Source organism: Chaetodon auriga, chromosome 3 (assembly GCF_051107435.1).
Source record: "Chaetodon auriga isolate fChaAug3 chromosome 3, fChaAug3.hap1, whole genome shotgun sequence".
Lineage (NCBI taxonomy): Eukaryota > Metazoa > Chordata > Actinopteri > Chaetodontiformes > Chaetodontidae > Chaetodon > Chaetodon auriga.
The window spans coordinates 12792003-12819840 of NC_135076.1; the positions used below are offsets into that span (position 1 = coordinate 12792003).

Below are 27838 nucleotides of genomic sequence, written 5' to 3' on the forward strand. Positions count from 1 at the left end.
ACACATATACAGAAAATGGTTCTGCCAGTTAATTCCTGCTAACCACAGTGCGGTGTGTCGAAGGCCCACTCCTCTTTAGAGAACAGAGGATGATATGATGAGCACTCAGCAAGTTCCACAAACAGACGACCATTTGAAATGTGAGCAGCTCCACAGAATCTGAAAATGTTACTCACACATACACCCTTTTGCAAATTGCAGAGCTTGCCCAACACTGCAAGCAAAAACGCATTTTCATTTTTAGAGGCTCCAAACTGTCATTTTATTTATTATGTGTTTATTATGTGACTAACAGACGCGTGTCTGTCTTTGTCTTCCTGTTCATTTGTTTAGTTAGCTTTGGGCTGTCGTGAAGTCATTTCAAAAAGAGCTAAGAATGGAAATACCTGAGGGGGTGTGGCTACAAGCCTGGGAAGCTCTGTGTACTTCTACCAATTCCCCAATGTGCCAAGATACAGGATGTGATGGGAAAAATCAGATTTTTTTGTTTGTTTTTTATGACTCCTAAGCATAAATCAATATTAACTGGGACACAGTACCCATGCTGGGGGGAGGGACTGTGGATCAACACTGGTCAACCATGGCCATGTGTTTTGTGTTTTGTATTGTCCAAACATTTACCTTTTCTGACAAGTAGCAGATTTGGTGTTGAGCATACTGAATTTTAGCATGAATGTTTTGTTTGTGTGGAAGTGATATCAACCTCTTGGAGATCCTTAACCTATGGACCTTATCATAGACCCTGTCACCTGTCTGCTCCATGGAAATGGAGCAATTGAGATTGTTACTCTCAGGAAATAGACACAGATTAATCCACATACTCCATCTTCTGAGTACACTTCGTCTTCTCCTAACATATCTCATCTCTTTCTTTCTCTCTTTTCTTTTTTGCACTTCTCTTCCTGGCAGTTTAGAGTTTATCATGCACGTGCATGCGCTCACATGCATACACAGAGCATTATGCATCATTCTGGTTCAGCCTCTTGGTGCTCCTGTCAGTCTTTTCCCGATTTTTCCCTCTTTGTCTCCACTCTAGGCTTTTTCTCTCTCCACCCTCACAACTCTCTTTATGTCCATCTTCATCTTTCTTTTTTCATCGTGGCCTCCCTCCATCCCTTCTGCCCCCTTATATCTCTTGCTCCCCACCGGTTCATCAACCTTCTCATTTCCAAACACCTCATCTCATATTCCCCCTCAAAAGATGATGTTGCAGGAAATTGCAAATTACACATAAACCACATTTTTTTCTGCCAGCCTGATTGCAGCATAATATCCAGAGAGAAATAAAGGAAATATTGAATTATGAATAGATTCTACTGCAAAGACCTTCTCTCAGCTGTGAACTGAAGTTGATGTTAACTCTCTATGGCCATTCCACACATTTTAATAGGGAACCTTTGATCTTCCTGCTGCATACTTCATGGAGTTGATCATATAACATGCTGTTTTTCATTTATGCCAAGGCCACAGTAGGTGCGATTTAATCCGAAAAGGAAATATCTATGCTTTGATATGAACTTATACGTTGCTTTGTATAATCGATTTGTGATATTTATTGCATTCCAGGACTTGCGCTGTGAAAAACGTTGTAATGTACTTTTCCCCTCTACATGAGTAATTTTCTTGTGACTTCCTACATTTCCTCGTAGGCCTTTTTTATGAGCTCGTTGCATTTGGAATATGTAGGCGGTGAAGAGAGCAGTTGCTGTAGCAAAGAAAGAGTTTCCCCACTTGAGAAAAACTGAGTCACAGACTTTATTTAAAACATATTATGTCATTATGCTGCAGTGCATTATGGACTAATTAATCTTTGCTTATTCAGTGATGGCTTATGTGTTGTTACAGTTTGGAGCGAAACAAGGAGCCCCTTGTTCAGTTGGACTGACACCAATACTTGATGTTTTCAGCTCGTGTTTTAGATATTCAGGAACTTCAGGGACTATTTCCTTTTATGTGTAGCAGAGCCGCCAGTGTCGCAACTTATTGTTATGTCATCTGTTTTGGCAAATTCGACATGGGAATAAGGCAAACAGGGTTTCCCCCAGAAAAGTTCTGAGGCCCCGTGACAAATATCTTTCATTTAATAGATTACCACATAGTATACGACTAGTATGATATGAAGTACACAACCAACTGTTTTGTGAGTGTAGTTCATTATAGTTTTAAACCTTGACTAACACTTGAACTGGGATTACTGGGCTCAGTGGGCTGCTCTCAACAGTCCACTGTCTTTTCCACCATCCATTTGGGATTCCACCTGGTGACTCTGAGCTCTAGTGGCGTTGCTGAGGACGAGGTGCTCGCCAGCTCCTTGCCATTCTCCGTAAATGTCACAAAGTTATTTTTATTACTGTTTAGCTAGCTAGCTAAGTTTGGCAGGTAATGCTAGCTTGTGATAGCTGGAAGTGTCAAGTGTTGAACGTCACTCTATGCATAATGAGGACAAAGAAAACTGACCTCAGACCTGCTGATTTCCTATAGCGTGTTCACATTTTAACCAACAGATGTTGGTGGTGAGCTTTCAACCATTGTTTTTATGTTTCCAGCCAAGACACCACACTATAGTTTAAAAAAACATCATAAAATAGGCCACATTTAAAAAAAAGTCCCTAATGCTTAAGCTTGGTGGGGGTCAGTCAGTCGAAATGTACCAATCATTGTACCTGAACCCATGTTTTCCACAGTTTTGAATAGTTTCCAGACTGATGTTTCTGTTTCTTTTATAGACATGTTATTGAAATGTTCCTGTCTTTGTGCTTATTTAGTTTTAACCAGTCAAGTTTTTTGAGATGCTTTGACTTCAGGCTAAACTTTCTGTTCACGTAGTCCTGTACATCCATCTCTGCTCAAAAGCTCAGTGTGTCATCAGCCAGACAGGGAGAGAGGGAGGGACAGACAAAGAGGGAGAGAAGGCGAGAGGCGGAGAGTCTCTCGAGGCTTCAACCTCGGCAACACTGAGTGTTGCTCTGACACTGTGCTCCATCAGGACAGGCCGCCTGACATGCTGTGATTGGTGGCCACAGCTCTGGACCAGCCCTGGCTGGGGGAGACAGGAAGGGGGCTCTTTGGAGGAGAGGTCGATTGAGGGTGTGTGGTAGCAGTGGTCTGAGGGATGGAGGTAAAGGAGTGGACATGATTGGTGGCTTCAGCCTTGAGGGAGCTGAGTGTTGACCCTGAGGCGAGGAGGAGATAGTGGGCAAGAGTGGTGGTGGAGGAGTCAGGGTGGGTGTGCAGAGGTTCCGTAGCAGGAGGCCAGAGATACTAACTTGATGCAATGACATGTGACCCTCAGTTGAGACCTTGAACAGCACCCAAAGGAGTGAGCGATATAGAAAAATAACATGTAGGAGAAGAGGTAGACACAAGAAAAAAGGAGGTGAAGATTGGAAAGTAGATGAGTTTAAAAGGAGATTTATGTCAAAGAGGCTAACTGGGAAAGTTGCATGGAGGTGAAGAAGTCATGAGATTGGGATTGGAGGGATAGGGAGGTAGAGAGATGAAGGCAAGGCGAGAGGCGTGTGGAGTGACAAAATGAGAAAGAAATCCAGAAAAGATGAAGGACAGTGAAAAGCAGACAGAGTGAGTTAGTTTGGTAGTGTGCAAGTTTTAGGAATGCAATGCTGTGTTTGCAGAAATCCAAAAGTGGTATGTTTTTTATGTAAACTGTACATTTCGTGGCCTCGGGGTCTACAAACCCAACATAGAATATTTTCATTTCTCCAATGGTAAGGTTGTTTCCACAGTCACTGAAAAATGGACGAGTTTAGATATGAAACACCACCAATAAATGATGTAGTAGGTGATATCCTCAATGACGGAGTAATGCACTGTACGATAAAGTTCGTGCAGGCTGAGTGTGGTTGACAGAGGAATGCGCTGGATATTTGACAGCGGGAGATGACACCAGAGAGAAAAGTACAGCACCTCTGTCAGACCAGAGTCTTTCACAAGGACAAAGCCACCGTCCCCACCCATCCTCCGAAAAGACAGCAGGCAGAAGATGTTTTGTGGCGAGCTGTTGAGAATGAGCATATTTTGTCAGCTCTTTGGGTACAGCTACAGCCGCTTTTGTGAAGCTGTAACATCAAGGCACAACGTGTGGGAAACTGAGAAATGAAAAAGATGGAAATTCATACCCCGCTTGTGTTTGTGTGTGTGTGTGTGTGTGGAGAGGAATAGGCCTAAGTGTGTGCGTGCGTGAATTTGTGCACATGTATGTGTGTGATGTCTCTGTGTGTCACAGGGTCTCGTCTTTCCCCTTCACTGCACCCTGACAGCAGTGTCAAACAAGGCCTCATATGATCTGTGTATGTCTTTGAGAATGTGCGTGTGTGTGTGTCTGGGTTGATAGTGTTTTTATTCTTCTTTCTAACCCCTTTCACCTCACATCCCCCGGGTGTTCCAGGGTCTTGCCTAATGGACAGTCTCGCCCTACTAAGCTGGCCTTTGGCTCGGGCACTGAGCTGGACGCCTAACTAGGGCCCTTTTGTTGCTCATGGGTCCTGATTGCGCTGACCTCTGGGCGGGCTTCCTGGGAGAAGCAGGGTGGTGGAGAGGAAAGCGGAGAGCAGGGGAAGTGTTTTTACGCCCCGCTGCTCACACCTCTCCAGCATCACCAGTGACTGGTGAACAGAAAGCGGTGGTGTGTTTTGGCAGTGGAGTAAAGAGCTGTTGGCTGCTTGTGTTTCCCAAGCTGCAGGTGGACAGTCGTGGATTCAGCTACAGATGTATCCGTCCTACGAGTCTGATGAGCTGGCGACACTTTAGCTGCACTGCCAGTCCATTTCCAGGATGAACTGTTTCAAAGCAATGTGCTGTAAGCGGAGAGTGAACGTGTGCTGAAGTAGTTCCTACCCACTCAGCAACTCATTAGATGCATGAAAAAGCTTTACAAACGCAAACCTTTGACTGGCTCATGTAGCTGATCCTGAGGACTTTAGACCGTTCAACATGCTGTATTGTGTTCAAGTTTTACTGGTGTTATTACAGGGCAGTGAAGTTCTGATGATACTACAGGTAAAAAGATTTCTAAAGATCATGAAAAGATGAATGTAGCTTTATTCAAAGCATTTCTTTTATATCAGAGATTTTAAGCACACAACATATAACCACTGAGACCACTCTTTGAAACTGTTTGTGCCCTCATGACTGCAGGAAGGGAACAGAGATTCAAGAATAGGGAACAGGGAAATTGTTAGTCATGTGGTAAAACATTGTTCCACCTTTTTTTTGTTTCATAATACAATCTTGAATCCTGCATCTATTCGTTAGAGCTCCTTGTTGGGTTTAACATATACAAACTGGACTAGTGTAATGCTGCAGTAAATGTATGGTATATTGTGTTTCTGAGTGCTGCCAAACTCCCTCGATATTATGGCTGCACTCACAGAGAAGAGCGTGTCTGCACTTGGAAGCAGGTTGTCCCTGCCAGCCAGGATACTCATATTTATGGTATCAGATGCCAGACTTACCCTAACCACATGCTGCTGTTGCCAACAGAGCTATCACACATTTAACAATGTGGCTTAATTGGCATGCATTTTTCCTGAACGACACTCCCCGATACATGGCACAACCAGCAACCACCAGCCAGAGACCGAGATAGAAGCGATGGCAGAATAGGGTGCTGTGTAAAGGATGGAGAGAGGAAGGGGAGGGAGGAAGAGAAAGGTGCAGCAATGACCCGACCTCCTCTGCTAGGTTCCATGTACATCTGTCAGTGAAACGTCCACAGCCAAATGTTTAGGAGCCAGTGTTGCGCTGCTGCTCCCCCACTGAGCTTCAATGTATACATTCTTTGTGTGTGTGTGTGTGTGTGTGTGTGTGTGTATGAGTGTGTGACGCCATGTGTTAGAGGCAGGCCCACATCAGGGTTCATACAGTCGAGCTAAGCCCAGTGGGAGCTGAGAGCTTAAAGAAGGAAATCCCCCCCCGGCTGCTTGGTACACGCACGCACACACACACGCACACACACGTGCGCTCTCTCTCTCTCTCTCTCTCTCTCTCTCTCTCTCTCTCTCTCTCTCTCTCTCTCTCTCTCTCTCTCTCTTTCTCTCTCCCCCCTCCTGGCACGTCATTAATGAAGCCCATGCTTGTATGTTTGGGGCATATGCAGCGCTCTTGGCCCAACACTACAAGTGTGTGTGTGTGTGTGTGTGTGTGTGTGTGTGTGTGTGTGTGTGTGTTAGGGAGTGAGACATCTTCCCCTATCACATGGTAATATATTCAGTAGAAGATCTCTGCAGAGGCATAATACTGCCGCTCTCCCCTGTCTGAGCCCATCTGTGATACGTAGAAAGGACATCAGCAGGACAGGTTATTAGCACTGGAATAATGCACACTGTTATTGTTGACGCCACATACTTATTCTCCAAGCAGTATGCCCCCTCACCCCATAACATAAATACATGCATTGTGCAAAAGCAGGAAATAAATGAGTGCAATACAATGGATGGCATGTATACTACCCCAGTGGAATGTTGTTATATTGGAGGTGACTCATTAACAGCTGATAGACGGGGAACGAGTTTATGGCTGGACAGTGGGGGGTTAAGGGGACGTTATCCCTCTTGTTAACACAAATGATTGAATTCCTTCTACATATGCATCATAGCCTAAAAAGAAAAAATCCGAGCAACATTTTACCTACCCTTATTAAACTTGAGCAAGGACAACTCTGAGGGTAAATGCAATGGCGTCTTGGATGCTAATTTCCAGGGATGTTTCCATTCAAGAGGGTGGTGTAAGGTGTCGAGGCCAGTAGAAACGGGTGCTGTGGCTGTTCACAGCAGATCCAGACTAAGGCCTATATTTTGTCCTTGGTTTAGGCATCTGTAATGTCCTTAAGGGCCTGCAAGTGCAGATTTGAAAATGACAAATATTTTCACCAAACAGGGTTTCTTCTTACCTTAGAGGTGACACATACACATATGAATTACAAGAGCACATACTGTACACCTGTCAGGTGTTGGCGAGTGCTTGAAAAGGCCAGAAGATCAATCTGCCACCTTCAACACCTCCTGGAGAAGAGCTCTGGTAACACGGGGCTGTTGTTAACCAAAATAACCTCCCTTAACACAGACACTCTGCAGCAGAGGGGTCACAGGGAACAGAAAGTTGTGGAGGGGATTAAAAAAAGAAAACCCAGAATGACAAAACTCCCTCTTCCCCCATCTCCCTCTCCTATCAGCCTGGGCAGAGTGAGCAAGAATGTGAAAATGTAACGCCCCCGTGTCAATTTGAAAGTGCACCTCATCGGCTCATGTGCCCCTCCACCTCTCTCCATCACCCCCCTCTGCACCTTCCCCCTCTCAAGCAGCTCTGTTGCTTTGGTCCGGCTTTGAAGGCCGTTCTTATTACTGGCACAGAGCGCAGGTCAGAATGGCAAGCCGGCAGCATACTATTAAAGCCTAATGAAAGAAATCTCTGCAGGGTCTGCGGTCTGCAGCGGCCAGAGGAGGCTGTGCCTCTGCCCATTGTTCTTCTGCTCCTCTCCTCACTATTCTGTAGGTTTTTTTTTTTATTCCTACAGAATGGTGTCTCTATCTCTAAATCTGACTTCTCTGCGTCTCCCTTGTCACTGTCTTTGTCTCTGTCATTTCCTTTTTTCTTTCTCTTGTTTTCTCTCTTGCTCTGTATTTTTAAGTTTCACTCTACCTGCATCTGCATCAGATTATGTTTTCACTCCTATAAATTTGTTCAGCTGCCTCCAAAAAAATGAGCTAAGGGCTCATCTAAGTAAGACAAGGCTTAAGCGTTCCCTCTGATCACTGCTGCTATTACAGTTTGTTAAATATGCTATTGTGGCAGACATTTTAACATGAAGCCTTTCCAATAAATCTATGTTCCCTTTCTTTTGCAAGATATGGTCCCAGTTGAGCGTCTTATAATCATCTATTCAGGAATCCCTCTCATATTAATTGATGAAAATGACTTTACCACACCCCACCAGAGAACTGTCTTCATGCACGCCCCCTCGACAGGTAGGCCAGAGGTCAGGGTCACCTAGAAGTCCAGCTCAGGACACAGATGTGCCCTGACATTCCCACTCTCTAAAGATCCTGTCTGTGTCTCTGCAGGAGCTCTGCTTGGTTGTAAATTTCTCCCAAAAGTAGTCATCACAGGAGAGTTGACATGCAGCTTTGTCATTTCTGGCATGTACTCTGAAAACAAAGTTGCATTGTCATGGTGTGGCTCACACTGATGTGCACTTCTTAACTCATGCAACACTTTGCCGTAACCACCGTATCTGCATTTATTTCTTGGCCTTAGAAAATAATGGGATTGTTCAGGAAGATATAGTGCGCTGGTAAACATTATTGGAATAAGGTGCTCGTATAGATTGTTTGACACTTGTAAAGCATTTGGATTAATATGCTGTAGCCTATAACATGACAGTAGATTAATCTCTTGTGCCTTTTCCATATTTATTGGTTAAATTCTATTGATTTCACAAAGAGAAATATGATTTAGCCCCTTGTTTTGTTTGCCTCAGAGGAACGAAAACTGCTCATCATGTCAGAGCTGATGCTACCCTTTCCTTAGAATCTACAATGTTAATGTTTTTTTTTTTTTTTTTTGGATGTTTTCAAAAGCTCTATTAAGCCATTAGATACTGAGAGTTCCCCAGTTTATTTCTTCTGTCTCACTCTTTTGGTTTTCTGTTTTTCTCTCTGTCTTAATATCTTCGCCTCAGTGTGTCTCTCAGTGCCTTTCTCTCTGTCTTTCTTCTCATTATAGTATCACATCCAGTAACCTTTTGCTATCTGGTGCAGTTTGAAGATCACTGAAGAAACAGGAAGTTGTTCAGGAAGTTTGTTGTTTACAGTATAGAGATCACAGGCTAAGTCACTCCCTTTTCCATGTAAAAGCCCTGATAATAATCAGTTCATCAGTTATGTGGTGCCAAAGATGCACATTAGTCATTTTGTTTGTGGCTTTGTCTTTTTATTAGTTTGGAACTGAGTTTTAATCCACCAGTCTACCCAATCAAGGTTTCATACCATCATACATTTTCATTCTGCATTATTTATTTTTTCCCCACTCTCTCTCTAAAACCAAGGCTCAGCTGTCCTTGTGCCTTTACACATTGCAAATGAATGCATATCCATGCAAATTCTTAAAAAAGAAAGGCTGAGAATTTGAATATTTTGCTTAAAGCTGCACCCAGGTCGACCCTGCCATTCGGCATTTGAAAGCAGTGTGTCTGTTTGAATACTGAGGATCTCTCTTTGTCATGTTCGCCAGAGGGGCTGGGTGAGCGAACCAGCACCGGCAGGATGGGCAGAGATTGGCTGGGTAGCTGCACACAGACAGACTAATTGGGAAAAGGGGGGCGAGAGGGGGGACGAGGGGTGTTGGTAAGGGTGAGGAAAAGGTGGGGTATGCAGGAAGGGGGGAATCCAAGATGACGACAGGGGGTTTAGGAGGGAGGTGAAAGAGGACGCAGAGTGGGGGATGAAGGGAAGGACAGAGAAGGGAAGGAGGAGAGGAGGTGATGAAGAGGGCACGAGAGCGTGCGGGAGGAAGAGGTGAAGGAAGGGTGAGTGGAGACACTGTGGTTTCCAGCGCTGATGTGTTAGTAGCCCTGCTGACTGTGTCATTATACTGTTGAAGCGCTGGCTGGATAACCAGGGTCCCTGCCTGCTGCAAACCACTGTAGCCTTAAAACTCCATTATACTGCATGTTTGACGCATGGAAGAGAGCTTTGCACTAACCAGCTTTCTTGCAAACATTCAAAGAGGAACTGGTCTCTCTCAGCTTTACCTCAAAGTGTGGAAGCATACTTCTGATTCCAACACAACAGGCACCCACTGGGGTGTACAGTCTGAGAAAAAAAAAAAATTAATCATATGTTAAATTATTAATGTATTTATGAAGTTAACTGGCCTCTGCACAGTGATAGAATTGTAAAATGGAGAAACGATTATTGGATCTTGATAATGATCAAATATAGTTAAGAGTTGTGAGCAGGAACCAAAGATTGTGTGTTTGTGTAACAAAGCGTGTGACTTCTGGTATTCAAAAAGCTAAACTGTGTAATGTGGAGTTAGACTAAGGTGTGGTGAGTTAAAAAAAAAAAAGAAAAGAAAGAAATCTTACCAGATAAAGGTCCACACACTCGCTTCATTTCGGGGTTTCAGGTCCCTCCCGTGGTCTTCCTCAGTGGATGGAGTTTGCTCAGTTTAGGGATTCAGAAGGGGACGAACAGCCTGGCTTTTCGTGAGACCCAAAATTTGATGTGCCATGGTGATGGGCCCTGTTGTGAGTTATCTGGCACACATAACCTGACAGAATATTCATTTGGCATAAGTTATGTATTTGTAATAGGTTGTGCTCTGTTTGCTGTAGTAAACATAAAGCTTCCTGATAGCAGTTACAATTAAATTTGATAGCAGTTTAATTATTGTAACTTCTTCTAACTAGATTTCCGTGAGGAACCAACAATAGTTCACCAAATTTGAGCCTAAGACTCACCATTTTGAAATGAATGTGTAATGCTCTGGCCCTATGCTTGTACTATTTTATGCTGTGACACCAATGATGCAGTGCACAGGCAGTGAGTTAAAACTATTTGGCTGGAGAGGGGTTGTTACCTTGCAGAAAGAACAAAATCATTCAGAGCGGGTTTGAATCCCCGGCCCTTTGATGACTTGCACACATTAGCTGCCCATGTGTGACACACCGCTCCAGAGCGCAGCACAGTTAACATGGAATCCTCATGGAGATGTGCAAATGTGCAGCACACCATGCTGTTTTAGGTGTTCCAATGTGCTTTTACAACCTTCCCAGCTTTAATTGATTTCTGTTCATTTCCACTCCATCTGGTATAAAAACTCATCTTGCAAAAACTTAGTTTGAGTTAGGTAATCCATCACAGTGAACATCTTGTCTGCATTATTTTGAGCGATGTTATTTTTGTGTGGTAATGCAACGCAGGCTTTTCAAATCAGTCTGCACTTACAATTGCATTACCAGGAAATAATAAATTAACTTTGACCAAAAATAAAAGCAGGCACAATGTGCGCTGTGATGGATTATACAGTAAAAAAACACATCCAGAAATCTGAAACAGTACGGCATGCTTTGAAAACAGCTGACAGTAATGTAAAGTACATGTGAATTGTAGTAATGGGCTAACACATGCAAAAACACTGATATAGTCCTTTTAAAGTCTGCTTCTAATATGGGTATACCAGTGGTACATTTACAAATTTGCCTGCCACCAGCCTCCATTCCTCTTAAAACTACACCCTGTATAGAGGGCTCTGGGGGCCAGGCTGCACTGAACTGGGTTGAGTTACACCGGGTAGCTAGCTAGATTGATCTGGCTGCAGTAGCCAGGGGAATATAAAGCAGGGCAGGGGCTTAAAGTCTGAGTCCCCCCAGGGAGGAGTCCTTGCTGCATGGGGAGAGGGGCATGAACTGAGCTGCTTCTGTCTCCCTCCCGCCCTTTCCTCCTCCCTCCTTCTGCTGTTGTGTCCATCCATTGAATACCTTTTCCATCTCTCCTTCCTTCTGATATTCGCATCTCTCTCTGTCTGCCCCTGTCTTTCTCTTTTTCTCATTTTCTTCTTTTATTGCCTCCTAGTTTGTTATTTTCAGCATTTTGTCCTTTCACTCCATCCTCATTCCTTCTCTCCTTGCATCCATTTGCAAGCATATGGGAAAATGAATATTGCTCATGAAGTTTACACCCAAAATGAAACACCATGGCTGATGCTGAGTTTAGCATTTAATCCGTTTATAAAAGACACTTTTTTTTTTTAGAACTGGTTAACATCATTCTGTCCACTTGGCTGTGATCTTAAAAGCTGGTTTTCCCCTTTTTACTAATGGTGACTGGCCAAGAGGGGAGGTGCATGCATTCAAGTGTTAGAGACACTAAAACCTAGCCCAAAGAGTGTGATCTCTCACGTGTCAGATTCCCCCAGTACCCACTGTATGCCTCAGCCCTAAATAACTTGACCCACTGCAAATACTTCTAACAGGGTAGAGCATGAATAAAAGTGAAGCTTAGGCCTATTTTTTAAGAGTAGAAAAGCAAGCTTGTCGCCCCTGTGCTGCAAAGTTTGTTGCTCCTGCCTGCTGTACTGTGCTATTCTGCAGGGGTACAGTGCAAAGCTGCACAGCGCTGCTGTGTGCTGTTGTAGTGTTGTGGTGCAGTGATAGCAGGATCGTCCGCTGGGGGAACCCAGAGTATTCTGTCTCACTGAGTGATACCCCTGTCTCCACGCACGATAAACAGGGCGCGCACACACACACACACACACACACACACACACACACACTCACACTCACACTCACACTCACACTCCTGTCTGGCAAGCCCAGCCTAGCAGCAGATTCCTCCCCACCCCTCCACCCCCCTCGCAAAGCTGCAAATATATTAGCTGCCTCTTTTTCTTTTGTCTTGGGAAAATGGCAAGCAGGGGGAGTGTGTGCCTGTGTGTGTGTGTGCGTTCGTGCACGTGTGGTGGTACTGGTGGGGGGTTTACTGTACTGAGAAACTGTGGAAGAACACCCCCTTTTGTGCCATTCCTGTTTAGATATCCCTGTGGTGTAGGGCCCAGTCACGGAGGGAGGGGAATGGAAGAGATGCGAAGAGGAGTTGTCAGTGAAATAGGTATGGTTTAGGAAAACAGACTGACAGATGAGGAACTGAAAGATTATGAGTTGCATATCTCATACAAGCAGTCTGTTTGGTTAAAACTGAAAGGGAAGGGGTGCTGGAACAGGAGCACTGTTGAGCACATTATAAAGGGTCGATTTATCCCAAAAAATACCAAAACACATTTTCTCACTTCCTCATAGCGGTGTGTAGCCACTCAGATACTTTTGGTTGGTTGTTTAGGTGCTAGTTTGAGATATATGTACTGTATTTTTGATGTTTTTTAGATATTGGTCTCACCTCTTTGCATATAGAGCTTTCAAAGTCTGTCGGTTATAAAGAGTGATGGAGACCCTGATTCCAAAGACATGCTGCAAAAAAAATTCATTTTTTTCAATCCTGTGAGCACAACAAATTAAATTCTGTTCGACTCCATTGTATTGGCTGGAGGCAGAAGTCTCAGACTGGGTTATGTCAAAACCTCGACCAAAAGTTTCAGCCAAAGTATTTCTAGTAATGGTGCTGTATCACACACTACACCAGTCAGGGTATGTTATGGGGTGTTTTTCCTCTTCAGTGGTTTCCCTTCAAAGTTTGTATTGATTTTGTACATATACAAACAACATTATATCCGGTGATTAGATAACCAGGCTCCATCCCATTGTTAGGAAAGAAGAGCGCTTGTCATATTGATGTTTGGCTGTTCATTGGTTAGCCTTGTTGACAGGCAGCTCATCTGCAAACATTTAGTTGACATCTGAATGTCTTTAGGTTTTGGAAAAACTATTTGAAGACTTTGGGCTCTGAGGAATTGTGACTGTTTTTACAATTTCATTTTTTGACCTTTTGTAAACTAAAAAGCAAATTTATCACTCAACAGATTATTTGATTAGTTACAGCCCTTAGATATCTTTCTATAAAGTGGTCCATAAAGATGAAGGTGGATCTTGAGTGATTTCAGAAATGCAAACAGCCGTTTACTCTACTAAATGGTTAAAGCCAGCATGTCTATAGACTGTATGGTGTCAGCATACCTGAACCACGCAGACTGATATATGACTCTTAGGATGTATATATAGAACATGTCTGCTGTTTCTATGTCACATTATACACACATACAAACACGTCACTTCCCACTGGTCCTGCATGAGATTAGAGTCTCTGCATCCCCTAGACTGTCACTCAAACACAGACAACTCTCAAATCTGGCAAGTCAAATGTTTTTATTTGCAGGGAAAGCGAGTGCCTGCCTATGTGTGTGCGTGCATGTGTGTGTATGTGCGTATGTGTGTGTCTGTTTGGGTTTGTGTGCCATATGTAGTGCGCCAGGGAGGGCTCTCTGGAACATATTGGTGTGCGTACATAGTGGTTAATAATAGTAGCAAACGCATACAGCGATGGCAGCTCTGATGTGTGTGACAGTTTTACAGCTGCACACGCCAAGACACTGTCACACACATGTACACGCACACACACACGCGCACTCCCGTAGCAGAGACAGAGACCTCCTCTGCCACCGAGCCCTCCGTCTTTGTCGAGTTCTCAATTTTATCACAGATCCTGATAAGTAAAAACAACCGCTTCCCACCACCCCGCCTCGCCACCCCTCCCCTCCCCTCCCATTTGCTCCATATGTGGGCACATGCACACACACACAAACATATAGCCAAGTCAAACTCAGCCACCCACCCACACACACACACAAACACATACAAATGTACATGCTTAACCACCCTCTCACATTGAACGCACAAAGTCCTTGAAGCAGGCAGGCACTCACATACGTCATACACTCAAATGCACAAATACTCATGACACACACACACACACACACACACACACACACACACACACACATCCTCATCCTCATCCCCCCTTCTGTCATAGCTCATTGTTGCTGTTGCTTGCTTGTCTGTAGCGATGGTTGTGTTTTGCTGGGGTGGCAGCTTTAAGTTTTGATGGGGCGGGGGGAGGGGGGGGGGGGGGGGGGGGGGGGGGGGAATCAGTGACTGCTCCCCACGGCGAGGTCTTAGCAACAGTAGGCAGCAGCAACAGAAGACACCCAACCTGTCGTCCGGATCAGTCTCTGGGGGAGGAGGAGGGAGAGAGAGGAGAGACTGAGAGATAGTGGAGCAGCAGCATCACTCTCAGCTCGGACATCTCCAATCAGAAAGAAGAGACAGACCTTGGGCTCAGAGGCCGAGCTTGGCAGGCAAACCAAGAGAAAAGAGAGAGACAGCGAGAGAGGCCAGAGCAGACAGCCACCCAGTCCCCAGGATTAGTCTGTGAGGTTGGCAGAGCCTGGCCACAACTGAGAGAGAGGTAGCTGAAAGACAGACGGCAAAAAGGACCTGGTGCCTGGCGCCGACTGCGGGCCAGGTTAGCAGCCAGAGAGACGAGGAGACGGAGCGACAGACAGAGCGGGGACCTGGTGCTCTGTGGCTGTGTGGCTGGTCTGGAGTGGCTCACCCATATGGTGCTCCGCTCTGTTCCTGCTCCCTGTCTAAATCCATATGCTGCTGGTGGAAAGGTGCCCCCGCTCTCCTCCCCTCCCACCTTGCTTCAAGTGCATGCAGACCCTCACCCTCCCCACACTCCCCCAACCCACAAGGGAGGTGTTGGGAGGTAAAGCCCTGAAGGCTTGTACCCCCCTCCTACCTCTTAACCCCTCAGAGCTGCTTAGCCCATTGTCACTACAATCTGCCACCATAGCCTTGGTGTTGTGTCCCCTCTCTCTCCCTCTCGCTCTTTCTTTCTTTCTTTCTGTCTTTCTTTCTCTCTCTCTTTCTTTCTTTCTCTCTCTTCCTTCATCTTTCCGTCTCCCTTTGGCACCTGATAATCGATGAACTTATTAACTGCTAATTATTCAAGCTGTGGATCGAGGATCCCTCCCCATCCTTGGAAAAAAAAAAAGGATCCTTTCCACTTTGTTCTGCCAAATGAGGTGGTTTATATTGCCCATTCATTTGGATTAAGTGCATTTAGGCTGCAGTGTTTGGGATGTGAAGACTTTGTCAGATTTCTATCAGCAGCATTTAACATTAATCCTCATTTTGTTCAGCCAGTTGATGGCACCCACTTAGTGGAAGCCCAAGAGACTTTTATATTGAAATACACAGTTCTTATTTGTTTTCCCTGTGATGAGTGTTTCTCTAAAAAGGTGTGCGTGTCTCTGTTCTGGTTTCTCAGGAGGTCCTTCAGACGATACCAAAGTTCTGCTTTCCCTTTGACGTGGAAAGGTACGATTCCTCTCTGCTTCCCTGTTTTTTAGCAGCACAGCTCACTTTCCCCCTCTTGACATAACACATGCACAAACTCTCTCACACATGCACACACGCTCGCATGTATGTGCACCTAGCTCTCCTCCCACCTTCACAGACACATGCATTTGAAAAAGGAAATGAGATGATGTGTACTTGGCGCATCACACAGTTGTGTTATGGTGAAATTACCGTCATTCCCCAGTACAGTCACATGATGATTTACTAACTGTCAGAGCGTAATGATGAGTGTATTTGCAGGTTTTATTGCACGTAGGCTCTACGGTCTTTCCTGCATACAAGCTGTTTTGACTGTACCTGCAAAGAACACAGCTGTTAGCAAAATATCCCCAAAAATGTAAATGTTGTGATGGTGAGGCCACACGATAATGATGATGATAATGATAACAACAGCTCCCGTTAAGGACGCTGCTGATGAGGTCATCAGTGACGCGCCCACTTGACGTGTCTTGCACAGTAGCATGTTTATGAGTGCATGTGTGTGAAAGAGTCCTGAGTCTAAGGAAGTGTGTTTTCTTCCACATAGCATACTGTAGGTCCGATCAGGCCAGCAGCTCTCTGAAAAGCACTGACCTCTTATTTTCAGCATGGAAAATGACATGTTAAAATTCCCATTGTAAAGATGGGGGGGTGTACAATCTTTTACTGAAGCTGAGCTGCTGCCATCTAGTGGTGTAAGGATGTACAGAGCTTCTCTGAAATTTACCTTGGGGTTAGAAAGCTTTTTACAGCCTTTCAAGCAGTCATAGCAGAAATATGTGACATCAGATTTGGACCTTGACTGGAGATTTAGCTCATGGTGAGATTTTATCTGAGAATTGGTCTGTTTGTGATCCAGCTAGACCAAATTGCGTTTTGTTATATTGTATTTTGAATTTACAGGATTTCATACATTTACTGCACCCCTTTGCATTCAGTTGATTGTTAAGTCATTATGTGATATTGGCCATTTGTGAGTGTGTGTGTGTGTGTACCTTGTGTTTGGCCCCAGGGTTTCCCACAATCAGGTGGGGCAGAATTTCACCTTTGTGCTGACGGACATTGACAGCAAACAGAGGTTTGGCTTCTGTCGACTCACTCAAGGCTGCCGGGTCTGCATATGTCTGCTCAGGTAACACCACACACACGTGCATACACACACAGTTCACTAAATCCTGATATGCTTTTTTTTTGTTAATACTCCAAAGTCCTTGTATTGCTTTTGTATTCTTCATTTAAAATCATGTTGTCCTAATGAATTGAATCTTACTGCAGTCTTTAACACCAGCTATCATACTCTTTATGATTTTTAAAGAATAAATATATCCAACCTCGTGCCAAGTGGATGCGCTAAAAGTTATGCTGCCCTTCATAAATCCAGACATAAAAATCAGCCTTTCACATTTTCCTCTCTGAATCAGAATCAAGAGAATGTGTGGAAAAAGACTTCTTCAAACATCACTGTCTTTATTTACTCGCTCAAATAAGCAGGATTTGGTCTGTTCTGCCCTTTTTCAAATTATCTATGGATCAGTCTCAGAACTGTTTTTTTTTTTTTTTTTTTTTTTTTTTTTAATATATCTGCATTTACTCCTCAAGTGTGATGAGAAAAATTAATTTACCAGATCTTAGAAGTGAACACAGATTTTTGAGACAGCGTTTCCATTCATTCTCACACTTCACACTGAGCTGCACTATGCCAGAATAACAAATTTATATTCTCATCTGCCCACACAAATATGTTAGTGATGTGCCTATAATTATCCAAAAGTTTAGCAGTTTTTGATATTTCATAGGTGGATTTATCCTATCACTGCGTACATAAATGAGGACACCAAACCCAGGAAAATTGCATTTTCTTCGCATAATTACTCTCCAACAAAGGCTATTATCATTTAATTCCCATGTAATTGCATGTTGACACAATGTTTTTACAGATGTAATTACCTTACCATTACAAAGAAGGAGCACTCCACTGCTAATCTCAGTGGACAGACTTATGCACTTTAGAATAAACTGTGGAAAATGTACAAAATAAATCAATTTTTAATTAATGTGTTAAGCAGTTTAAGAAAAAACAAACTGGAAAAGGAGCACAAAGCCTTTTCTTTTTCTCTGCTAGTGTAAAGCATGCACTCCTGTGAGTGCTGCTCTCGCCTCTGTACGTGTGTGTGTGTGTGTGTGTGCGCGCGCGTGCGTGTGCGTGTGTGTGTGTGTGTGTGTGTGTGTGCGTGCTGGGTGTGTGTGGCTGTTGATGGACAGTCGTGGGTTTGTCGCTGCCCTGATGAGCTGCTGTGAAGAACAGTGTCCCTCCTCCCCACACCACCCACCCTTCCCGGCCAACTTCCGTGGCCTTTGTTTTTTTCTTTCTCTCTCTCTCTCTCTGTCTCTGTCTCTCTCTCCCTCTCCCTCTCTCTCTCTCTCCCTCCTTTTTCTCCTCGTTATTCGGCTACTGCCACAGTGCGACAGCAAAGACGCTTGGCCCATAATTATGCATGAAGCTTCACTGCCAATTAGCAGAGGTTCCCCTGTCCCTCTCGCTGAGTTAGACATGCTAATTCATTTGACATATGATGTATAAAATTCATTATGCATTCTGAGTACTTTGCATGGCTTGCTTCATTTGTAATAAAATAACGTATAGAAAGTTTTTTTTTTTTGTTAATTTGAAATTGTTTGTGCGCTCCCCAGTTATGTTTTTCTTTCTTTCTTTCTTTTTTTTTTTTTGTCCTGATCTTTTTCCTTTTCTTATCAGAAGGAGCCCCACTGTGGTGGGAGCAGATAACCAAAATATTTTAAAGCATAAAAAGCACTTTGGGTATGCCATCGGAGAAATGGGAGAAATGTGTAAATTAAGTTCCTGCGTTCAAGGTTCTTAGTCAAGCGTTTATTTTCTCTGTTTATTATATTTTCAATTGTATTTCATTCTACCATAATAGATATTTGAGACAGTATTAAGGAAATAACAGCAGATTTCTTGTGTTAAAAATGATCACCAAGGAAAGTGGAAAAATACAGATGATCTAAGTTGTTAATCTTGAAGAATTGTCATGTAAAATGTACCTGGTTGAACTCATGAGTTTATTTTCATTTAATGTAGAATTTCCAGTGAATGGAAAATAAAAGTAGCTAAAACAGTTTGCATTGTTGAAGTACTGGGACTGTAAAATTGTCACCTCCGCTTACAGGAGGAAGTGCCTTAATGAGCAGGACAGTTTTATGTGGACGGACCTTTGTAGTCTCATTGCTAAAGCTGTGGCCGAAAGGGCCATGGAAGCCTTGAGAGGAAAAAAAAAAAAAAAGAAAAGAAAAGAAAAAAGAAACAACACAAAACATAAAGGATCACTTGTGCTATTTTCTGCTGTTATTCCCTGTCTTCTCTCATTCTTTGTCTCTCACATTTTGAAGGATTTTCGATCGAACATGTGAGTAATTCGGAGATGAAAAATGTGGCTTTCCTCAGTTTTATTTAATGGCTGAGGCTTTAGGATACGTTTTAGGGACTGTGTTGCTCCAGTTAGTGGTCACTTAGTGGGCCGCCGGAGGATACTTCCTTCCCTGTACTTAACCCTTAACCTGAGAAAGTAAAGGTGTAATGAAATCTTCCACTGAGCCGTCTACAAAGTGTAAGTTGACTTACGATTACAGGTGCCTGTGCATTAAAGGAGATTTAAGACTCATCTAAGGAACAGCAATAAGTGTCGTGCTTTGCAGCCAACAGGTAGTTTATGGCAGCGAGAAGGGCTGATATAAGTGCTCCAATGCAAAGATTTAAACACCGTAACTACTGAGGTATATCGATAAAATGTAGGAGTGTGAGTCCACCGCGTTTGGAGATTTTCTAAATGGTTTGTTTTATTTCACTGCAGATTTTTGTCTTCATATTTCAGCGGCATTTGTGTTTGTGTGTGCGCTGCTATCCATAGCAGCACACTTGTGAGTTCCAGAGGCACTTCCATGGCCCTGTCTTCTGTTAGATATTTCCGTTCTGTTAGGTGGCCTGAGCCTGGGATGGAAAGCACGATGGGCTGTGAGTGGGCTGCAGATTAACTGGTTCATTCTTTGAGTACATGGCACTTTGAGAAGACATGTGTTTAAAATGGCAGGAGAGATTGCGGGGCCCCCACGCACTGAGCACTCCAGTGATGGATGCCTCTCTCTCTATCGGAGGATTTGTGAAGCACAAACAGATCTGAGCAATGAACTGTGACAAGTAGGAGTATGTCTCTAAGCTTTCCAAACTTAAACTTTGCATCAACAGAGAGAGCAGAGCTGGGGGGGGGGGCAGGAGGGGCAGGGGTAAGTAGAACAAAACAATTCATCTTTAAGTTATATGCATTGTATTGCATTTGAATACAGAAACCCATTACCTATGGTCGGAAGATGTTACAAGAATATTGATAATTTGTGGTTGGCTGCCTTCACCAGCGATCATGCAGTTTCCTCTAAAACAAAGGATTTACAGCACCTTGGTGTAGGAGTGTAATGACTGTGAGATCTGTGAGGCCTGACGGCTGCTCTGACAGCGCGAGTCCTATTTACATCCCCTTCAGCTGTGAAAAATGAGGGATTAATGTCCAGAAGCCTGGCTTTTTAAACAGGAGGCTGATAGTACAAATGCTTTGTTCTCCCCCTTCGTCATTATATCAGACTGAACTTTTTGTGCAATGGTGAAATGTAAACTGACCCCATATGCAGATATTTGGGCTGCGTGTTGTTTGACATGGCAGAAATAGGTCTTCAGGTTGATATCCGGTCAGCATGTGAATTAGCATATGCGTGTTTGATTCGGTTCCTCCTGTGAGTATGACCTGATTGCGGTAAATCTTCGCACAGACGTCAAAATATTGGCATGTTAAGAGGCTGATTGTTTCAGACTAATGGTCACTCAACCTCTCTGATTGGTGCGCTTGGCTGCACTTCTCCGGGAACCCGGTCTGTCATTGGCCCCTTGCGGATTTAGCGATATGAAAATTTGCATTAGGTTCACTTTATTGTTTTCTTGTTGTCTGTTAATTCCAGTCTGCAGAGCAGCCAGTGACCCATGCCCTGGAAACTCCTCAGTATCCAGTCAACTGCCTGAGCAGGACCTGACCGGCTTAGAACTCACACACTATCAAAGCATCGCTTATTTATTTAGCCATTTATTATTATATAATTAAGAAAGTGCAGATTAAAGCTCTTTGTCAGATTTTCCATTTGAGTGAAAACATTGTCTTAATGACCCGTATTTACTCGTCCACTTGCTGAATTTGGTGAGCAAATAAGAATCCACTTCTGATTGATTGGCTCATTTGGCCACTAATTTATTTTTCAACCCCTGCGTCCAGGCGAGTTAATGAAGCATTAATGGGAGTTTCTGTTTATTTCATTGCAATGCTAAGAAGTCCTTATCTACAATCATTATTCATGCAGTGTTCAGAATTGCATGTTAAAACCCCAAACTAAATAAAAATTCAATACCTTGATAGGACAGCATGTTTTTATTATTTGATTGCATAACATTAAATGAACTGAGTCCTCGCAGCTTTCATGCCAAAAGAAAATGTTGGCCATCTTCCACCTCGAAAGCAAGAGGACTTGGCCAAGAAAATGTCAACTTTGTAAAGAAAGCCATGCTGCAGATGCTTTTAGCTTATGGTGGGTGTACTTAGTGATTAGCTTTAACACAAACACCGCAGTATAAATTATTGTGAGTGTGTGTGCCTGTTAATGAATTTATTTATTTGACATTAATTGCATAAGGCAAAGATTTTTTTTTTTTTTCTAAAGCGAAGGGTATTAAAAGAAGCGCAGAGAAGGGCAGAGGGAGGTGGTGGAGAAAGGGGGGAGGCAGGAGGAATCTTGGGCTGCATTTTTGTTAAGCCTGTGCATCTGTGAGCAGCATGCTTGTAAACCATAGCATCCCTCTGCATCACATGAAAGCTATGGTGGTTCTTTGTTAAAGAAATCCATTGTTTTTGCTTCTACCTTCCTTTCCCATTGGCTTAAAGAGCAGCCATGACGGGAATGCATAGCATGCGGAGGGCCCTGGGTACAAAGAATGCCGTAATAAGGACTAGATAGCATTTACTTTTTTTTTTTTCTCGATGTAACAATGAGTCTGTGCTTTGGAATAGCTGTAGCTGGGAACACAGTCCATTATCAGTGTCCTGTATGCATTTGATCTTTCAGCAATAGGTCACCGACAATAGCCAGAGCGCGCACACGGTAATATTGTAAGGCTATACATAACAAACTCAGTGCTCTTTGAATGTGTACTGTCCTGCAGATGAGGAAATTATTTATAAACAAGGGCAAAGATGGAGTCGCAACACACACAGATAAAGTTTTCAGGGGGCCCAACGTCTCTGCATTTGTCGTACTTCTAAACAGTGAGCAGCTTTGATTCGGCACATCCTGTTTGTTTATTGTAGAAGGTGATAAAACGAGTTCAAGCTTTTCCACTGATCCGTTTTTCTCTCTCGCTCTTGCAGCTATCTACCATGGTTTGAAATCTACTACAAGTTGCTCAATACTCTGGCAGACTACCTAACAAAACAACAGGTAATCCTCTCTTTCGGATGCATCAACGGTTTATGATCGGATGTATACAGTATACGGTGCCGTGTAAGTACATTTCATGAAAAATAAGATGTGGTGGTTTGATTTGACTGAGAAACAAGCACACAGTTAAGTGTTTTTGAAACTGCACTGTGTTAAGATATTTCCCTCCATTCTGTTCTTCCTCTGCATGCCGCATGTTGCCTTTTGTGTGCAAGTTTTGTTCGGCGTCTTGGGCTCGACTTGGCTCCTGTTGTTAGCAGCAACAATGTTGACATTTCACAGACCAAACACTGATCTGACACTGGAAGTTATTCCTGATGATTTACTGGAAAACAAATCGTTAAGGAAAAAAAAAAAAAAAGAAGAAGCGGCGCGCACACACACACACAAACACATACACGAACATACACACAAGTGTTCGCACTTCACAAAAGTCTTTTCCCCTGACTATTCACTGCATTGTACTAGCAAAGGGAGGGAAATGTAAAATATGCAACAAACTGGGGAGATGTGCAGCGTCTAGCGCAGAGGGTGTAGGTGATGTTGCCATGTTTTGACTGAAGAGAGGGGAAGAAGGAAGGGAGGGAGGCAGAGCAAGGGAGAAATGCAGAGAGCTCTGGGACTGCTTTCAGTTGTCATGTAGTCGCTGCCTCTTCCAAGACCCTTAGAGAGCAATGATCAGGACAGAGAGCCTCGCCAAAGTAGACAATCACAAACACGTCGCATAAACATTCATCATACGCTCACGTTTCTGCGATTGAAAGGAATTCAGCAGGATAGTCTTAATGTCGAGAGAGGCAGGCAAGTAGGAGTAGGATAGGACGGTTTGTGTGTGAGAAAGAGTGAGGAAGAGGGAGACAGGAAGATTGCTGGAAATCCTGGGTGACTGAAGTGTTAGTGTGCATGATTTGGTTTCTATTTACCCCGCTGTCCGTTCCAGGCGAGAGGGAGATGTTGACAGACGAGGGAAGACAGAAGAGCGATGAGGGTTTAAGGCGAGGGGTAAATGAACTGTTTCCCCAGGCCGTGTTGCTGACCATGCGTGTGAGCATTGAGCCTCTCATGACAGGAGGCTGTTCGATTGCACACACCCCGACACCCCTCCCTCCCTCCCTCCCACCCTCCTCTTACTGTATATTGCCGCCCATTCCTCTCCAGTTATTTCTCTCTGGCTTGCACACACACACATATCTGCACATTTCTTCAAACAAGCAACAACTCGTAGCCAAAACCAAAACAAAGTTCCCTGAGAGGGCAAATAGAAAAAGGCTGAAAAAAACAAACAACAATGCCCAGCCTCTGTGTTCACATTAGTTAGTTTAGTTTAAGTACAAGTTGCAAACTGTTGTCCCCATCAGCTCTCCAGCGAGAGGCCCGAGAGTGTAAATAGCAGTCTTGTCCTCGGGCTCATAAATGCTGGAAGAATAATCTCGGGGCCTGTTCTGTGGTCAAGCCAGTTCTCTGACGGCTTCTTAAAGCCCCTGTCTTTGGTGCGGGGACCCCTGCTTAATTACCGACAGCCCGCTCTCGGCCGTAAATCAACGCTGCTGGATAATAAGCGTCTGCAGCCCTGCGCTCAGCCGTCTTTTAACCTCACCATTGCTCGTTAAACACATGTCAGTCGGATGTTTTGGAGCCCTTCAGGCCTCGCTGCAGGATTGCCCTCTGGTCTGCAGCAGCGCCTGTCCCAGCACTATTGTTAAGATTGACACATTACTCGTGACATCAACAAAACTAGTAAATAAAATTCATGTGTCCTATGTTTTTATGTCAGTTCTTTTGTTGTTTGTTTCTCTCCTGCAGGAAAATGACTTGAATGACATGCTGAATTCTCTCTATGATCTGCCTGTGCCAAAGCCCTTCACGCCAGTCAACCTGAGTGTGGTAGGTATAGATCTCATATTCCCCCTTATCAGAGGCAAGACAGCTGAGAGTAGAGGTAGAAAGAGGGAGAGAGGGACAGGTAGGTTGCTGTGGTAGTGTGTTGCATCAGGAAGGAGACTGTAGGAAAGAAGAAGAGGGGATGATAACGTTCGACTGAAGTAGTTAAAAGTGTTGTAAGAGAGAAAAAAGTGGAGACAAAGAGGGAGGAATAATGAGGATTAAAATGAAATTGACGCAAAGGCGAGAGGAGAAGACAAAGATGGCATAAAAACAGAGAAAGTAAATAGGGCAGACAGGCAGAAAGCGGTGAGATTGACAAAGTAAAGAGGTTGAAATGGACGCGATAAATGAGGGACCAACAGAGCAGGCAGAAAGTGGAGAGCAGGAGGGAAGTTAAGATACACTAGGTAAGAACAGAGAGACGCAGAGGGCCCAGGACTGACACTCTGTTTGGAGACAAGAAGTGGCGCTAACAGGTTTTTGTGCGATAAGCCCGACCTGGACATGTTTAAACTTGAAGGGCCCTTTCACAACTCGTCATGTCTGCTGCTTATCTAAAACTGAAATGGCCTAACGAGCCCGGCTCTCTCAAAGTCAGCCCGTGTTTGTGTTAACTCTGACACAGCCTGGCCTTGTGCGTTTCCAGCTCCTGCATAAAACACTCGCACTTTAACAGTTGTCGCTCTCATAAGTCTGGCCTACATAAATACAATGTAATGGTTTTCAGTGGGACTGCTGAACTCATAATGTTTTGTTCACTAATATCTCTATTTTTGAGTTGCGCAGACTTCACACCGTAATGGGATCAAAAGAGTTTCAGCCTCTGTCCTTGAGGAGCACCGCTCTTTTTTTTTTCCAGACCAATTAAAACCAGCAACGCTGGGTCTTTTCTGCGGCATAGGTCTCAGAAGGATACGCATCTAATTACACAGATGAATTTACAACATAACAAGACTAATACGAGCTAATCAATACATATCTACGAAGGTTAACAAGGTCAGTTACGATTCCTGGTGATTTATTTTTTTCTTTGTGTCAGTTTCCTATCAGCTGAATATATGAACCAAATCTTTTCATCTGAATCTCAGAGCTTCATCGGAAAAGAAGCCCACGGAGAACAGAGGTGATAGCTTCATCTCTTTTCTGGAGAAGCCACTAGTTTGATATTTAATTGATGAAGCAGGATTATTCCCTAAAAGACTGTTTTCTTTTTTTTTTCTTTTTTTTTTTTGGTGTGTGTTTTATCATGGCAGCCAAGAAGAAGGATCATTGTCCCCTTTCATGTGTGAACCCTGTTTTGTTCTCTCTCCCTTTCTCATTGTGCAAGAATGAGCAGTTGTATATTGCCACTGGGCAAGTACTGAGAGATCGGCGAAGCAAGGAGCCGGTGAGTGGAGGGGAATGAGTGAGCGGCAGAAACGGGAGGCGGGAAGGAGGCTGCTGTGAAATATGAAACCGCTGCTGCACTAATCGCATGGGAGCCACGGCTTTCCAATTTGGCCAAATAAGCTGCACTATCTTTTTAAATATAACAAAAACAAACTATCCTGGGCCTTGGTGTATGTTTCTTCTCCTCTGGAAAACAATCAAACTTTGTAAATGATTAATGCCATTCCACACTGCTATATTCTCTCTCTGAATATCAAAAGTTTTTTTTCCCCTCTCTATGTTTAAAGCAAAGGCAATTGTGCTCAAAAAATCTCCTTGATGCCTTTCCAGTTAACCCACTTTCAATGTTTTCATATAAACATGTCTTCGAAAGAACAAGAAAAAAGCAGATAAGCAAGCAAACAGCCAATGAAAGCCTGGGTTGAGTTGAGGAGCATGGCTTGTGATTATCACAATGCCATGAATTTGTAGTCCAACGGGGAAACATTATTTAGCTCACAGAGCACAGGAAAAAGAAAGACAGAGAGACAGACAATGCACTGTAGTGACTGTATGTATGGTTATGGGGGTTGTCCTGTGCCTCAGATGTATTGCCTCAAGTCCCTGATTCTTTGATTACAGTTGTTTGTTTAGTTGCAATTGTTCTTTTATTTTGTTTCATTTTTTCCACTGCTAGCCGTCTTTTCAGGCGACTGTGAACAGGCTTCCCTTCCCACATGCAGCATTGTTTGTAGAGATAACTAAGAAGTAAAGATTTTCAAATCCACTTGAACAGCCGCTAACAGATTATAGGCCACAACAGGTTTGAAGGGAGTTTTCGACTCAGCTCTAGCAAAGTCTCACAGTGCGTGTGTGTTCAGGAGCCTGTCTGTAGTGCAGACCTCTGGAACTGCCATGTCAAAAAACCATTTGTATATAGGTGTGAAAAGATGTAAAAATATAATGGGAGATTTAAACAAAGTCACTCAGCATGAAGACGAGGGCGTGGGAGTTGACGAATCATCTGCTCATGCTCAGACACTCCGTCTTTCGCCCATGAAAAAAAAAAATAAAGCCTCGAACAGCAAAGCCTGGGATGTTGGTTCTAGTTTAGTGTTTGTTTGTGCTGTTCATCTCCTCCAAGCTTCGTTCGACTATAGCAGTGACCCTCCTCTGGGAATATGACAATTGTTTTCACATTTTTCACACTTAATACACACGCGCTGAGGGAGTGAAACATTTTCGTTTGTTTCGCATTAAACTAAGTGTTCCAGTGTCAGCCACAGACGAAATGTAAGCGGTTATGTGCCGCCGTTGCTTCGTCTTCATCATTACAGTCTGTTCGTGTTTTATTTGCTCAAACACTGTCCCTTTAAACTAATTACCATCGGTCCTTTTACTGGTGGTAATGGGTTTCTTTTAGCAGTTGTTAGAAATGTCCCACTGCTGAATGAATGTACAGGCGGCAGAACGCTACCGCCCAGCAGCACTTCATGTAGTGAAATGTGATCACTGCTGAACATTGTGGTTATTGGACAGTGTTATTATTCAGCTAAATAATATAATGGCTTAAGATGAACGAAGCATCGTTCAAAATGATACAGAATCAAGTCAGATTGTTTGGGTTTGAATCATGTTACATCAACCAGATTGTCACGATCCTGCTGCTCTCTGACTGTGACGGGCTTTCTCTCCTCTCTGTCTCTATAATCAGAGATATTTTTCTGTCATGGTGGTGATACTTTCGCTGGGGTCGCTGGTTTTGAATGGCTCTTCTTATGTTTGCCTACTCTTAACCATCTTTGTTATGTCATGTATTACTGTGATGTTGTCTTTTGTTAAGGAATGTATTTCGCTGGTTCTTTCGTCTCTTCATTATTTCCACCTTCCAAAGTGCACATTGTTTCCACATCAGACTTAGGTCTTGAATTCGATGCGGCTTTTCTTTGCATTCCTGCCGCAGAGGCCACAAATTAAATACATTCTCAACTATTAGAGGAAACGCAGGCTGTGTATTAGCCTGAAATGATTTGTTGGATGATTTACATTAAAAGTAAACAGTCACAACTTTAATCACTCTGACATCTTAGAAGAGTAAATGAACTTTAATACTCACTTGAAATCATGTGAGACAATCCACTGTAGATGCCACAGGGAAGCCCTGCAACA

General features: G+C 43.6%; 1 protein-coding gene across 2 annotated transcripts in view; it reads left to right on the forward strand.

Moving 5' to 3' along the window:
* dennd1b (DENN/MADD domain containing 1B) overlaps positions 1 to 27838 on the forward strand; it is a 103878-nt gene that overhangs the window by 23813 nt on the left and 52227 nt on the right. The window contains exons 4-8 of one of the 2 annotated variants that reach the window (XM_076724625.1): positions 15801 to 15850; positions 16884 to 17003; positions 22348 to 22417; positions 24221 to 24301; positions 25629 to 25688. In XM_076724625.1, the coding sequence (XP_076580740.1) occupies positions 15801 to 15850; positions 16884 to 17003; positions 22348 to 22417; positions 24221 to 24301; positions 25629 to 25688 (381 nt within the window). The remainder of the gene's footprint in view (positions 1 to 15800; positions 15851 to 16883; positions 17004 to 22347; positions 22418 to 24220; positions 24302 to 25628; positions 25689 to 27838) is intronic. The other variant, XM_076724637.1, reaches the window with a different exon arrangement.